At 50.2% G+C, this 14,621-nt stretch overlaps 2 protein-coding genes across 2 annotated transcripts; one reads left to right on the forward strand and one right to left on the reverse strand.

Annotated features, from left to right (window-relative positions):
• Positions 1–422: 422 nt before the first annotated feature.
• Positions 423–5,073, forward strand: ZNF835 (zinc finger protein 835). Its single transcript, XM_039880633.1, is given in 5 exon segments — positions 423–679; positions 1,550–1,639; positions 3,327–3,724; positions 3,727–3,841; positions 3,843–5,073. Coding segments are annotated over 3 exon segments (1,356 nt in total). The 5' UTR covers positions 423–679; positions 1,550–1,639; positions 3,327–3,372; the 3' UTR covers positions 4,732–5,073.
• Positions 5,074–9,718: 4,645 nt separating this feature from the next.
• SMIM17 (small integral membrane protein 17) lies at positions 9,719–14,418 on the reverse strand. The gene is made up of 3 exons (XM_039880639.1): positions 14,221–14,418; positions 11,968–12,038; positions 9,719–9,829 (listed from the first exon to the last, which is right to left on the reverse strand). The coding sequence occupies exons 1-3, from the start codon at positions 14,387–14,389 to the stop codon at positions 9,719–9,721; spliced, it is 351 nt and encodes a 116-aa protein (XP_039736573.1). The 5' UTR covers positions 14,390–14,418.
• Positions 14,419–14,621: the final 203 nt, after the last annotated feature.

Genomic DNA, 14,621 nt, shown 5'->3' on the forward strand with positions numbered 1-14,621 from the left:
AATCCCCCCCACATCCGCCCCGCCCTCCTCGGGATCCCTCGCGACGGGGTCTCCTCGACCCGCTCTGTGCAGACGCAAGGACTTGTGAGAGTTGTAGTCTTGTTAATCCAGGTTCTGCGGGCCTGAGTAGCTGCGCAGGAGGGGCGCGGCTCCTTCTGGGAGTTGTAGTTCTTGGGAGTCCCGCGCAGGCCACACTCTTCCGGCGCGAACGCGCAGTCCGCGTTGGCCTGGCACATCGGTCCTTTAGCGGCGTCGGCCGCCTTTACCTGTGTGGGGTGCACGTGTCCGCGCCACTGTGGGACAAGGCAGGTCACTGGGAGTCCGCGCGGGCTGGATAGGGCCGGAGACCGAAAAGAATCTGACCCGAACTCATCAAGCTCGGCGGCAGGCGCCCCAGGCCTTCCTACCGTCCGGGAGACAAGGGCGCCGATGTGTGGTTGCGTCTGTCTGAATGTCTGTCTCTCACTCTCTCTCCACTCCCCATCCCCCATGTCTTTTGGTTTCAGTAAGTTCGTGACTCTGGCGGCATGTGCATACGAGTCCTGCCCCTCGTGTCACCGTGTTTGCACCTGCGTGACTCCACAACTTCGTGCCCATGTACTTGTGAATGTGACTCCCGTGTATGAGTCCGTCCCCACATGTTGCATGTGGGTGACTCCATCAGTTTGTGCCCTTGCAGGTGTATAACTTGTTCGTGCAATGCGGTGTGTGTCTGTCCCTACATATCATTGTGTTCACACATGCCAGACCACAGTGGCGTGTGCGTAAACGAGTGTGTCTGCACTTGTGCGACTTTGGGCATGTGTGGAACTTGTTCTACTGGGGATGAGGGGTGTGATTCCACATATGTATGGGTGTGCAACTGTGTGTGAAGGCTCAGTGTGTGTGACCGCAACCTGGAGCTGGGCAGCCTGGGTGTGCCTGTATTATTCTGTGTGTGCTTGAGCATAACTACGTATAGAGGGCTGTGTAAAGTGTGTCACAGGATGTTTATGACACCTCAAGTGGCATCACTGCACATGGGGAAGGCCCTGCACCTATGTGACTCGGGTGCCTGTGAAGTCTACCCACCAGGTGTGGCTCCGTGTATGCTGCTGTGGGTGGAGCCCCAGCGCATGGGCTGCCTGAGTGGAGTGGGGCAGTGTGTGTGACCTTGTGTGTATAGCTATGTGTGCATGTGCAGGTGTGGGCTGCCCGCATACTTGGAGCCATGAGGCTGTGTGAGACTGCCTGCCTCTTTGTGTGTGGGGGACTGTGTGCTGCAGCATTGGGTGACCTGTAAGGGCACATGAGTGCCAGGGCGGGCGGTGGTATAACTGCACCCCGAGGTGTGACTGCGTGTGTGTGACAGAGAAAAAGACATGATGTGTGTATCTGCCTCTGACCATCTCTGTCTTCCCGTCAATTGCCTATTTGTGCATGTGACCATCCTGGGTTCCCCCCACCCACTCACCTCTCACATGCACACACACTAAACACCCTGTACTTTTGCTCTGCCCTCCTGTGTCTGCCAAGAACCCCCTTTCAGGGCTCCCCATTTCTTCCACAGATGCCTACTGGACCCACTGAAGCACAGTCACCAGAGCAGGACCACAGCCTGAGTGACATGGACAAGACCTAATGCTCCCAAGACCATGAGGTGGGTACCTCTGCAGTTATGGGGACTCAGCTGGGCCCAGGAGGGGCCAGAGAGCTGCCTATGGGGGTGGCACCAGAACTCCAGGTCATGTTCCAGTGCTGGGGGAAGAGCATTACCAGCAACTGAAACAGCTAGTGTGGGGGTAGTGTGGAGGGTGGCGCTGCAGAGGGTGCAGTCTGGAACCCGTCAGCCCCAGCATGGGCCCTGGCATTGCCACTCCTGGGGCCTCCCTGAAGGATAATGGGGTAATCCACGGCAAGAGCTTCAAGGGTGCTGGGCACACAGCTTTGTGTCCAGCAGGTGCTGGTTATTATTGCCACCATATGATAGTCTATGTTGGCCTGAGTGGCCGAGAGCAGCACCTGTCAGATGTCCAGTGTCCCTGAGTCACCTGGGGCTTTTGTTAAGCAAATTCCAAGTCATCTCTCCTGGGGCGGGGCGAACTCTGCATTTGTTGCTGCTCAGCTGGGCCAGGGTGGAGCAGTGAACCTTTGCTACTTACATCCATTATTCCCCAAAACAAATGATCAATTCTAATGTTTTTAAGCCTAAATTGCGTAATACTGGACACATTCTTTTGCATCCTACCTTGTTTGCCAACACTGTATTTGAGGTTCTCAGCTGGTGCAGTTGCTGACAGTCATTCGTGTTTATGCTGTGAGACAGTCCAGTTTGCGAATGTACCCCGTTTAGCTGTCTGTTCCCTCGTTGATGGACAGTTGGATTGTTTCTAGTATTTGGCTGTTACAGACGATCTCAGACAAGCCTCCCGGCACACACATGCATTCACGTTCCAGAAAATGTAAGGACTGGGCCACTGGGGATGTGTCCTCAGCTTTCCTGGAAGGTGCCAGCATTCCATCCAGTACGTGCTCCCGCCAGCAGTATACATACAGGGGATGTGGGGCTGCTTTTTCCCGTGTGTGTGGGGAGGACCGATTTTTCTACCAGAAAAAAAACATCCCCCTGGGAATATGAGTCAGCTCAGGCCACCAGAGCAAAATACTGAGCTGGGAGCTTAAACAACAGACATTTGTTCTTCACAGTTCCGGAGGCTGGCAGTCTGTAATCAGGTGCCACCAGGGCCAGTTCTAGTGAGAGCTCTCCTCCTGGGTTGCAGATGGCCATCGTTTTGCTGTGTCCTCACATGGTGGAGAGAGCGAGCTCTGGTTGCTTCCTCTTATGAGGACAGTGATCCCATTACAGGGGCTCTACACTCAGGACCTCACCTAACCCTGACCACCTCCCAAAGGCCCCATCTCTGAACACCATCACATAGGGGGGTCGGGTTTCCACATATGGATTTTGGGGGACACATTTCAGGCAGTAGCAATAGGTTATAAGCTAAAGATTCATTTTTCTGCAGGATATTTTTAAATTGTTTTCAGTTCCTTTTAAGTCAGTGATTCTCAACCAGGGTCAGTTTTGTCCCCGCAGAGGGCACATGGCCATGTCTGCACACATTTTCGGTTGTCCCACCCAGGGGTGTATTTGGCTGGGGAGAGGGCAATGCACTGGCATCCAGTGTGTAGAGCCCAGGGATGCTGCTCAACATCCCGCTACTCACAGGATGGCCCCAGGACAGAATGATCTGATCAAAGCTGTCACCAGTGTGGAGGCAGGGACCCTAAGTTGGGCCCTTCCTAACCCAGGACAAATTACAAACCTTTTTTTTTTTTTCTTTCAGATCCAGTACCCAGCTGTGAAATGGAGGCAGCAGCTTTGGAGTGGGGATGTCAGGACTCCTGGCTACCACTGCCCAGGGCTCAGAGTTGGGCAAAGCCTGGACACCTGAGGGTCAGTTCAAAGACCGGCAGGAAAAGCTAGAAAGCTTTGCGAAGCCAGAGGCCCACCAGCAGGACCCCACCTGGGAGCGTGGTGACCTCGATGGAGTCCTGGGAACCAGTCCTACGGTTACCCAGGTCACCCATGGGTCCTGGGGGCGCGGCATCCCAGGAAAGAGCCTAAAACAGAAGGATGCAGAGGCTGGGGGCCCCGGGAAGCCGTGAAAGTGCGAGGACTGTGGCGAGGCCTTCAGTTACTGCTCGGCTCTGCACTGGAGGGCGCACACCGGGGAGAAGCCGTTTGCTGCCCCGAGTGCGGCCGGGCCTTCAGCCGGCGCGTGCACACGGGCGAGCGGTCGCACGCCCGCACCCAGCGCGGCATAGCCTTCAGCCAGAGCTCCTACATGGCGGCACACTGGCGAGCGGCCGCACGCGTGTTCCAACTGCGCCAAGCCCTTTGCGCGCCCTGCGCACCTGGCACAGCACCGGCGCGTGCACACGGGTGAGCGGCCTTTCGCCTGTGGCCAGTGCGCCAAGCCCTTCCGCGGCCTCGCGGCCCTGTTGGAGCACCAGCGCGTGCACATCGGCTAGCGGCCCTTCTGCGCGCAGTGCCCCAAAGCCTTCCTTTTCTCCTCGGCGCTGCTGCGCCACTGGCGCACGCACACGGCGGAGCGGCCCTACGCCTGCCGCCAGTGCCTTCACAAAGGGGCGCACCTGGCTCAGCACCGGCGCGTGCACACCGGCGAGAAGCCCTACATGTGCACTGAGTGCGGTGGGCCCTTCAGCCAGAGCGCTTCGCTGGCCAAGCACCAGCGCATCCACACTGGCGAGAAGCCATTCACATGCACACAGTGTGGCAAGGCCTTCACGCAGGTGTCGCACCTGAGCCAGCACCGGCGCGTGCACACGGGCGAGCGGCCCTGCGCATGCGCTGACTGCGGCCGCGCCTTCAACAACCGCTCGCATCTGGCGCAGCACCACCTGGTGCACGCAGGCGCCAGGCCCTACAAGTGCCTGGAGTGCGGCGCCGCTTTCCGCCGCGTGTCCTCCCTCCTCGAGCACCAGAAGATCCACACCGGCGAGAAGCCCTTCCGGTGCGGAGGCTGCGGCAAGGCCTTCAGCTTCTCTGCCCTCATTCGGCATCAGAAGATGCACGCCAACAAGACGCCCCATGAGCGCGGTCCGTGCGGGAACACCTCTGCGCGGTTGCCACACCTCACCCGACCCCTGAGTTCGCACGGAGAGGAGAAACCTGTTAGTAGTCGTGGCCCTGCAGAAACCTCCGGGGACCAGCAACGTAAGAGCTGACGATCACCGGGCCTCCCGTACCAGGCACTGTGCTGAGCGCTTTCACGTTTGTCTCCAGCCTCATGGCACTGGAGGGCATACCCTTTCATCTCCCTGCTGCTCAAAAAGAAACTAGGGTTCAGAGAAAGTCACAGACTTGCCCAAGGTCACACAGGGAAGATGTCACAGGGCCAGGACTGCACTCCACATCTGCTGGACTCCCCGCCACCTCCCTGATCCAAAATTATAAATGTGACCTACCAAAGTAGACCCAAAGAAGTATCTGTGAGTCTCAGGCTGGCCTTGTAATAGTTGATTTCATGATTGAGCAGGCATTTGTTCAATAAATTAAATTGGATAAAAGGTTCAGCCCCTTTGGTGAGGACCTGGGAGGAGAGAGAGTGTGCCTTTTTTACTTCTGGCACCTCCTGGACAGGCCTCTGCACACAATAGTTCCTCACAAAGTGCTGACTGAATGAATAGCTGTACATCCCAGCATCAGCCCTGGAGTCATTTAGGGTCAAGGACCACACAGTTGGTTCTTCCTGGTGCCCCAGACATCACCCATCCCAGGTTTCAGCACACAGTAGGTCTTCAGGAAATAGAAATTAATAGGCCAGGTAAATGAATGAATAGTAGGTAAACATCCTTAGCACCAGCCCTGGATCCCCTCAGGGTCAGAGACCACACCCACACATTCTGGTTCCTGTGGCCCAAACTTTGTTGAGTCCAGGCCCTCACACATAGTAGGTCCTCAGGAAGTGCCAGGTGACTGAGTGAAGTTGTACATCCCAGATAAGCCCTGGAGTCATTCAGGGTCAGGAATGATACGGTTCTCCCCTCCCCATCCCCGCCCCCGCCCTGGTGCCCCAGACATCGCCCAGCTCAGGCCCCCACACTCAGTAGGTCCTCAGCAAATACTGAGTTGACTGAGTGAATAATTGAACACGTCCAGCTCCAGCCCTAGAGCTCTCAGCGTTTTGAACCACACAGTCTGGCTCCTCCCTCTGATCCAAATTTCGCCCAGCTCAGGCCTCAGCAAAGAGTAAGTGCTCAGGGAGTGTCGAGTGAATGGACAAATGAATGAAATAGAACCCTCGTCTACAGACTTGAGACTGAGTTCCATCGCCAGAAGAACAGGAAAAACGCATCCTCTGCAGCCCAGCTGACAGGTTGTGGGTGGGGCCGGAGTCGGTCCCTTAGCCTTTTTGCCTGGTCTTAGTGCGGGCGCAGGGGCTCTGGCGCCCAGGGAGAGCTCAGGCTCCAGGCTGTGCCCGCAGGCGCAGGGCTCCCACTCTGAGCTCTACCGCGCGTGGGTGGCATTTCTTGGGGCACTGCCTTGTGTGTTAGCTGATTACCGGGCTGTGACCTCCTGTCCCTGCAGCGGAGCAGGGACGGGAGGTGGGGCTGTGCGTGAGGAGAGCCTGCCCGGAGCCTCTTCTGCAGTAGGAGGGGCTGGGACCCTGGGGGAGGGGTTAGGAAAGTACGCGTTTCAGAGCATCTACAATCTAAGGGTTACAGGTAAGGTAAAGAGGAACAGGAATTGGCATTACGCGAACGCCACAGCGCTGGCTGCCTAAGCTACTCCCTGGTGACAGCGTGCAGCAGTCCCGTCGGCCCAGAAACGGCTTCCAGCAGGTGGTTTCGTGGTGAGAATTACAAGCCAGGGGCTATCTGGTAGCCGGGAGGGGTCCCGTTTTTTTCCTACGATTTTCAGATTTCTCCTAGTTGACGCATTTCCCGCTCCACTGTGCGTCGCAGACACTATAAGCAGATATTGTCCTGGGTCCAATATGGCCTGTTCCGGAAGAGGACAGAGCAGCGTCAAGCACGTAAGAGAGGGGGTCGGACTGGTGGGGTCACACAGGCTGATGCGGGTGTGGGGGAGTTCCTGGGAGGCACAGCGGAAGCCTGCAACTCCTCGCCCCCAACTCAGCCTTCCCAGGATACAGTTCCTCCAGGCAAAGCCACCAGAGGAGGACGAAAGACCAGGCTGTTAGGACTCCAGACGAGAACCGCATCAACCCATAATTGTCAGGTGGTGGGAGATGCTATTAGAGGATGGTGGTCAGTGGAGAGTGCTCTAAGAAGCAATGTTTGGGCTGGGGAAGAGCATTGCAAGCAGAAGGAACAGCCAGTGCAAACGTCCTAAGGAGGGCATGTGATGCGCTGGTGGGAAGAGCAATGAGGTCAGTGTGCTGGAGAGGAGAGAGAGGAGGGGGCAGCACAGGACAGCTCATGGGGGCTGTGCCGCCTTTGTGGGGACTGACTGGTAACGCTGAACTAGGGGGATTATGATGGCCTTCATTATGGTTTCATGGCATTTTTCCGGCTGTTGGGTGGAGAACAGATCGTCAGGGGTGTGGTGGATACTTCCACCATCAACAAGGTGACATTCCTAGCACGTGATGAAGCCTAAACTAACGGCCACTGCTCGCATGATTTCTATTAGCATCAGGATTATTTCCAGTCCTCACAAGTTTGATTAGGACTGTGGCACCATCTGAGCCCACCACAGCCCCCTCAGCCCCCTATGAGCCCGCTGGGCCTGGATGTCCAGGGTGGCCTCCCGGTGCACCCCCCGTTTCCACTTTGTCCTGCTGCAGTACATTCTCTGCCATTTTTCCCACAGCTCTGTCCTGCTTCTGGCCTTTGCAGCTGCTGTTCCCTCCCTTCGTCCCTGGTCCACCCCAGCAGAGCAGCTATGGGGGGTGAGGTGTGTGTGACAAGGATCTGCTTCAAGTTCCCCACTTTGCCACAGGGAAGAGGTGAGCATGGGACGGTGATAGCCATGCCCCTAGCTGTGTGGAGAAGGAGAAGGCGGTCACCTCCAAAAGGAAGCACAACTGGGAAGTCGACTGAGAGGAAAGGCCCTGGGAACCCGCTGTAAATTAAGCCAGTTTCATCCTGAACTTGGGCACAATGTGAATAACATCCCTGTGCTTAAGCTCATTCGAACTGAGCTTCTCTTATTTGCAACCAATAAAATCCTAAGGAATGTAATGATTGAGACTTATATGCTTTTAAGGGCCAATTGTGGCTTGTTGGATGCAATCAGCCCAAGAGAGGGAAGACCAGAGAGGACCCTATACTTGTCCCTGCCCTAACTCTACCAGAAGAGGCCATTGGAAGTCCTGTTAGAACAAAACGACACAAAGAGCCTAAACACAGACACACACACAGGAACTTAAAAAGATCAGGATGGTAATGCCAGTCTGTCAACCACTGTTAGACAAAGTAAAATTTAAGGCAAAGGATTAAATTGGTTAAAGACAATTATTTGATATTTGACAAAGGATTCACAATCAGGTTTTCACTAACATTTATTGAGTGTCTACTATATGCGTGGCACTGTATGTGGTGTTTACACATATTATTTAATTGGCAAAGACATAACAATGCTGTACTTATGATATGCTTCAAATGGCACAGGTGCTGAATACATAAAGCAAAGACTAAAAATATGCTGACAAACATAATCATACTAATAGATTTTCACATAATCGTATTGGTTTCTGACAGACAGGGTAGGCCAAAATTAAATAACACATGACTCTCAACAACACGATTGATAAGACTGAATCAATTAACAGACATGTAGAGTTTTGAATTCTACAGACAGAAAATACATATTTTTCTTAAACGTCCATGAAACATACAAATTTGGATATGTTCTAGGCCACAATAAAAGCTTTTTAAAAAGGTTTTGAAAGCAGATATATTATAGGCCACATTCTCTGTTCACAGTGCAGTAAATCAAGAAAAAAAACCCCTATATTTAGGTAAACCAAATCACTGAGTTTCAAAGCACTCTTTAGAAACACTATGATATATTTAGACAACAACATAAACAAGAACATGAATAATTAAACTGTAAGATGTGGTCAAGGCTATAACCAGAAGTACATTTACATTATTAAGTATAATATTCTAGCAAATAATTTTATAAAAAGAAAATATAAACAAATAAAGACAAGGAATAGAAACAATTAAAAAATAAACCAAACACATATTAAAGAGAAACAAATTACAAAGTAGAGAAATAATGGACATAAATAAATCCTAAAGCTGCTTCTTCAGAAAAATAATAATAAACTAGATACACCTTTGAAAAATCTGATAAGTAAGCCACAAACAGAAGTTTCTTCCAAAAGGAAGGGGATAGAACCAAAGAAAAATACAATTTTGTTTAATTATAAAATAATGTGATTTATTAAGCCAATCACCTGAAAAGCTCAATGGAAAGACGAATATTCTAGGGGATAAAAGAACACTATAAATCATAAAAATTAGTGAAGTAAAACGGATTTATAAACTGATAACATGGCAAGAAACTGAGAAAGCCATCCAAGAATTAGCTAAGACATCCCGCCTCCATAGCTCTAGGACCTGATTCTTTTACTGGAGAATTCTTTCTAAATGTCAAAGGATTGATATTTCTCAAGCTATAAAAAAATATTCAAAAGCATAGAAAATGAGAATAGTTCCTTCTGTGATGCAAGCTTAGCCAAGTTACCCAAACTTGGCAAGGACAATACCCATCTTATGTATGAAGACAGAGGCAAGCATCATATAGAAAATATCTAGAAATAGAATTCAGCTTCTGAAAAGACAGGTACTCCACAAGCCTATGAAGACAAAGATAATTTGACATTAAGAAATCTATTAGATTTCATCAAGCCTAAGATACACTTTTTTTTTTTTACCTTCTCTGAAGTCACAATGTGTTTCCTGGTTGGTGGCATCTTACAATTAAGTGGCATTTCTTTCTTTCTCAGTGGTATGCAAAATATTACATTTTACAGTTGATGATGTCTTAATTTCAATACAATACAGTTAATGTAAAACCTCACACCAAAAGGTGAAATACAACAACAAAATAATAATAATCTCTATGGGCATTGAAAAGGCATTTGATAATATTCGACACCCATTCCTGGTGTTTAGCCAGGACCCTATGTTAAGGGAACACAAGGAGTCCCTTTTGGAACAAGGGCCACCACTGGAGTTAAATGTAAACCATCATAGGCATCCCTGTCAAAACCAGGAACAAGAAAAGCACACAGAGGATTAAGAGTATAGTTGTTTGTTGTGGGGCTTTTGGCCATTCCACAAAGCCCTAGAACAGAGGAGAAAAAAAAGGTATGAATATCGAAAGGGAGGAGCCAGCACTGTTACCTGCAGGAAGATGGGATTACACGACTGGCACATCAACTGAGAAGCCATTTGAATTAAAAACTGTACAATGACATGACTAGATAGATGATAAAGTATGTAATATCCTTATTCTCTAGCAGAGGAATTATCAGAACAATGGTACATGTGATGAAAATTTCAGAGTGATTTGTAAAGTTTGCCCATTATAAACACCATCTCTGCTCTAATGACTCTCAAATGTGTGCGTGTGTGTGTTGATTAACCGCCTTCTGGATTCCCAACTTATAAGTCTCACTGTCTCCTTGCCATCTCCACTTAGATGTCTAATGGGCATGTTAAACTTGTCATATCCCAAATATCCCCAAATCTTTCCCCTGTGCCCCCAAAAGCTCCCATGCTGTTTTCCTGCACCTTCTCCTTCAGGCTTCTCCAGACATCCACCTGTGATACCCTTGACATTCCTTTCTCTCACCACCCACATCTGTGGAATGAATGAATGCTCTCCTCCCAGCCCACTTCTCATCCACATCTCCCACTGCTCTGCCCTAAGTCCAATGTTCCCCCAAAGGCATGCTCCGTCATGCCTCCATGTCATTGCACATGTTGTTCCCTCCTCTGCTCTGTCTGAGAAATTTTCACTCATCTCCCAAACCCCAGGTGTGCTGTCTCCTGCTGTCTAGGACATTCTAGAACAAGCCTCCCAGCCACAGAGTTAACATCTTCTCTGAGCCACCCCACTGTGACCAGCACTTGCTTCTGCACCACCCTAGCTTGCCTCACTCCCCATGCTGTGAGTCAATATATCTTTTTTCTGGCTTAAACTAATCTGAGCTGGATTTCAGACATATGATTGGGAGATGGGATCATCATGTGCTGCTTAGGGTACTTATGTGATTTTTCTAATAAGATAAATGTTTAAATAAAAGAATTACGATTATTATTTCACATATTAATGTCTTATGCCCCACCAAAGGAAACATGTTAAAAAATGTTTAAATAAAAGAATTACGATTATTATTTCACATATTAATGTCTTATGCCCCACCAAAGGAAACAATACAAAGGAATGTGCTTGATAAGTCTGTTTGGTTTCACTCGCAGGATCTGGATTAAAACCTAGTAGTTGATTAGTGGATGGATGGATGGATGGATGGATGGATGGATGGATGGATGGATGAGTGGGTAGAAGAATGAATAGTGGATGGATAGATCAGTGGATGGGCTGGTAGATGGATGGATGAATGGGTGAGTGGATATATGGGTGGTTGAATAGTGGCCAAGTCCCTACCATGACCAACAAGCAGCTGATGGATAAATGGGTGTGTGGATAAATAGAGTAATATTAGATAATAAAGTACATAAAATAAATAGTAGGGGTGAATAGATGAATTGACTACATATAGATAGTGGTAGATAGTAGAAATATATAAAATAACTAGATACTTAAGATGGAAATATATATATGAATGAGAATTAGTGAATAAAAAGGAATTGAAGAACGAATGAATAATCAATAGATATTTAACAAATGGAAATAGAATGGAAATAGATAGGTAGGTAGATGAAGTAGATGAGAGGATTCAATGGTAGACGAATGAATGAAACAAATAAAAACCAAATGGAATAAATAAATAGATAGATAGATGATGAATAGATATTAGATAGATAGATAGATAGATGAATAGATAGATAGATAGAATGAATTTAGATGGATGGATGGATGAGTGGACAGATAGATGAGGTAGATGGATGGACAAATGAACAGAAGAATGGATGAATGGGTAGATATGTGGATGAGTAGACAAATAAAAGTTTGGGTGGCTGAATGAGGGGACAGATAAAAGAATGGTTAAGTTATGATAAACTGATGAGTGAAGGGTGGAGAGTGGTAGGAGTTACACACACCACATGGAGACCTTCCACACCTTGTCTGACTGCAATAGGAATGCATCCTGTCTCCTGTGGGTGACCACTTGGGGCTCACATCCACAAACAGGCATTAGTGGAGCAGGGAAATTCCTAGCTGAAGGATGGACTGTGAAAATCCACTGAGTTCTGCAGGGCAGGACATTTGTAAAAGAGGAGGGAACCTCAACTTACCTGGGACTCCTCTGAGTCTTCCTCCACCAAGCTCCACTCCTGAGGAAGCCCAGTCTCTTGAGAAGACAGACCTGGGCAGAGGTGGGGGTAGGGGAAGAAGCTGTGAGTGAGTGACTGCGCCAGCTGTGTGGGCTCTGCATTCTCTTCCCACCTAGCACCTTATCCCTTTTCTCCTAATATCCTAACACACATTGCACATGTGTGTGCGCATGTGCATGCATGCGCGCGCGCGCGCACGCATACACACACACACACACACACACACACATCTGGCCAAGGTCAGGCAGAGATAATCAGAGACTTGAGTTCTGATCCTATTTCTGTCACAAACTACCTGGAAGACTTAAATTGGATCACTTGATGTGCTCTGCTACCTGAGCTTCTGTCTTTTCTTTACCTGTCAAACTAGTAAGATAGTGCCTTCTCTTCAGGCTTCTGGCTAAAACTGAGTGAGAAAGCAGCAGAAGAAGCCACAGAACTAAACCAGGACAGTGAAGGCTTCCTTAGCTCCCAGCCTCCATGGGGTCTCTCCACATTTGAACTTCAACATCAGTCTCACCCCGAGGCTGCACAGAACTAGGGGGCAGGCCAAAAGTCAGCATTTTTCACCTTCCTGCAGCTGCACCCCGCTAGGAGCCTGACACCTCCTCCTCCCTTCCAGACTGGTGTCCATATTACCTACATCCCTGTCCCTGGCCTGCTCGTCCCTGGGGAAGGAAGGACCCTGCTCCTGGTAGATGGTCCAGCCCCATTCTGCTGTGGAAATGAATTTCAGGGGTCCCCATCTCAGCAATGGTTGAGCCCAAATCCCAGAACTCACCCTTGATATTGCTCTTGTCCTCCCCTCTGCCCCACCCACCAGCAAGACCTCTGATTCTCAGATCTCTGTGCTCACTCCATGTCCACCAACACCCCACCTAGCTAGGTCACCTCTCTCCCAGGCAGCTGCAGGAGTGTCCTAACTGGACTCCCAGCTTCCACTCTTGACCTCCTCATCCTAAGATACGTTCTCACACACACTGGACACAGCGTTTCCCCACTTCGCACCACTGGCATTTCGGGCTGCATAATTCCGTGGTGGCCGCTGTCCTGTGCTCTGTGGGGTGTCTAGCAGCACAGCTGGCCCCTGCCCACGAGATGGCAGTCGCGTCTCCCCAGTAAATGATAACCCCAAAGGTCTCCAGACGCTGCTAAGTACCCCGAGGAGGGGTGGTGGGGTGCCACATCACCCCCAGTTGAGAACCACTGGGTTAGAGGAATCTTTTTGAAATGCAAAGGCGAGCCTGTCCTCTTCAAAACCTTCCCAGGCTTTCCAAAGACTCATATAACATATAAACTCCTGGCCAAGGCCTACAAGTTGCGCCATCGCTGGCCCTGTCCCTCGTTCTTCAAACAGCGAGCTCGGTGGCACTGCCAGGTGGTCACATGTGTAGTTTTGCCTGCCATCAACACTCTCCCCCCAGCGCATGTGACAACCGCATCCTCGTGCACCTCTCACCTTCCCAACCCCATGCAAGTCGCTCTCCATCAATCATCCCATTACTGTCTTCACACCTCTCATCAGACATTACTTTTTATTTCATAAATAAAAAGATGGTCTGTTTTCACCACTGAATCTGAGCTCTCTTAGGGCCATCTTGCTCACTGCTAGACCTCTTGCACCTGGCACGTAGTAGGTGCTTGTGGTAGATTGTTGTCCCCAGTGGCCTCCAACTTGTGCATTGCTCCCTGTGTCCACATCCTTGGACAGCCCCCTCCCTCACTGATGCTGAGCTTAACTATGTGGCTCATTTTGACCAATGGCCCATGGGCAACCGGGTTGCCAGTAGAGGCTTCAAAGTGCTTGTGAAGTGAGGCTTTCTCTCTCTTGCCCTGCAAACACCCCATGAGAAGTCTGCGCCAGCCTGCTGGAGACACGTTGCCTGAAGTCAGCACCATCAAACTGGCCAGACATGTGATTAAGGTCATCTTAGATCAACCAGCTGCCCTGCCAGTTCCCTGCAGCTGTCTAGGCAGCAGGGGAACTGTCCCCTGAGACCATGTCACATTGCTGACCTGTAGAATCATGAGCAGAGAATGGTTGTTGCTTTAAACCACTGTGTCTTGGAGTAACTGGTTACACAGCAAAAGCTGACTGACACAGGGCTCTGTAAAAATTCACGGAATCAGTGAATAAAGGAATGAATGTCTTGTCTTTCCCAGGTTCTGCCATGACCTTTTCCCCCACCTCCCAGGGGACCCCTGTCCCCTCACCTTTCTCATCACCGTCACAGATGGAGGTCCCCACCTCCACCGCCACCCAGTCCTTGGTGAAGGTGGCACACTTCTCCCAGGCCCTGCTCTCCCTAGGCAGCAGCATCTTGGTCCTCTCGGGCTCAAGCAGCTCCCGGACGTGCTCAGGCCTGAGGCTCTGCATCTCCATGGGAGCAGGTGTGTCCAAGGCGGGCTTCTTCTCCCCCCGTCCAAGGGTCTTAGGGTCCCCAGGCACAGGATTTGGAACCTGAGGACTGACAGACATTTAATCATTCAACAAATATTTAGAGTGCTAAATGTGTGCCGAGCATGTTTTCTAGGTGCCCAGACACAGCAGTAATGGAAACGAAGCTCCCTCCCTCGTAGGACTTACATTCTAGTGAGGCAAGAGAGACAGGTGG

The sequence above is a fragment of the Pteropus medius genome, unplaced genomic scaffold, assembly GCF_902729225.1.
Source record: "Pteropus medius unplaced genomic scaffold, Ma_sr-lr_union100, whole genome shotgun sequence".
NCBI lineage: Eukaryota > Metazoa > Chordata > Mammalia > Chiroptera > Pteropodidae > Pteropus > Pteropus medius.

Excerpts from the sequence above, each read along its gene's own strand:
- SMIM17 (XM_039880639.1), bottom strand. The coding sequence starts at position 14,389 with ATGGAGATGCAGAGCCTCAGGCCTGAGCACGTCCGGGAGCTGCTTGAG. Across the intron at positions 12,039-14,220 it reads CTGTGACGGTGATGAGAAAG|GTCTGTCTTCTCAAGAGACT; the intron begins GTGAGGGGACAG and ends ACCTCTGCCCAG. Across the intron at positions 9,830-11,967 it reads AAGACTCAGAGGAGTCCCAG|GGCTTTGTGGAATGGCCAAA; the intron begins GTAAGTTGAGGT and ends CCTCTGTTCTAG.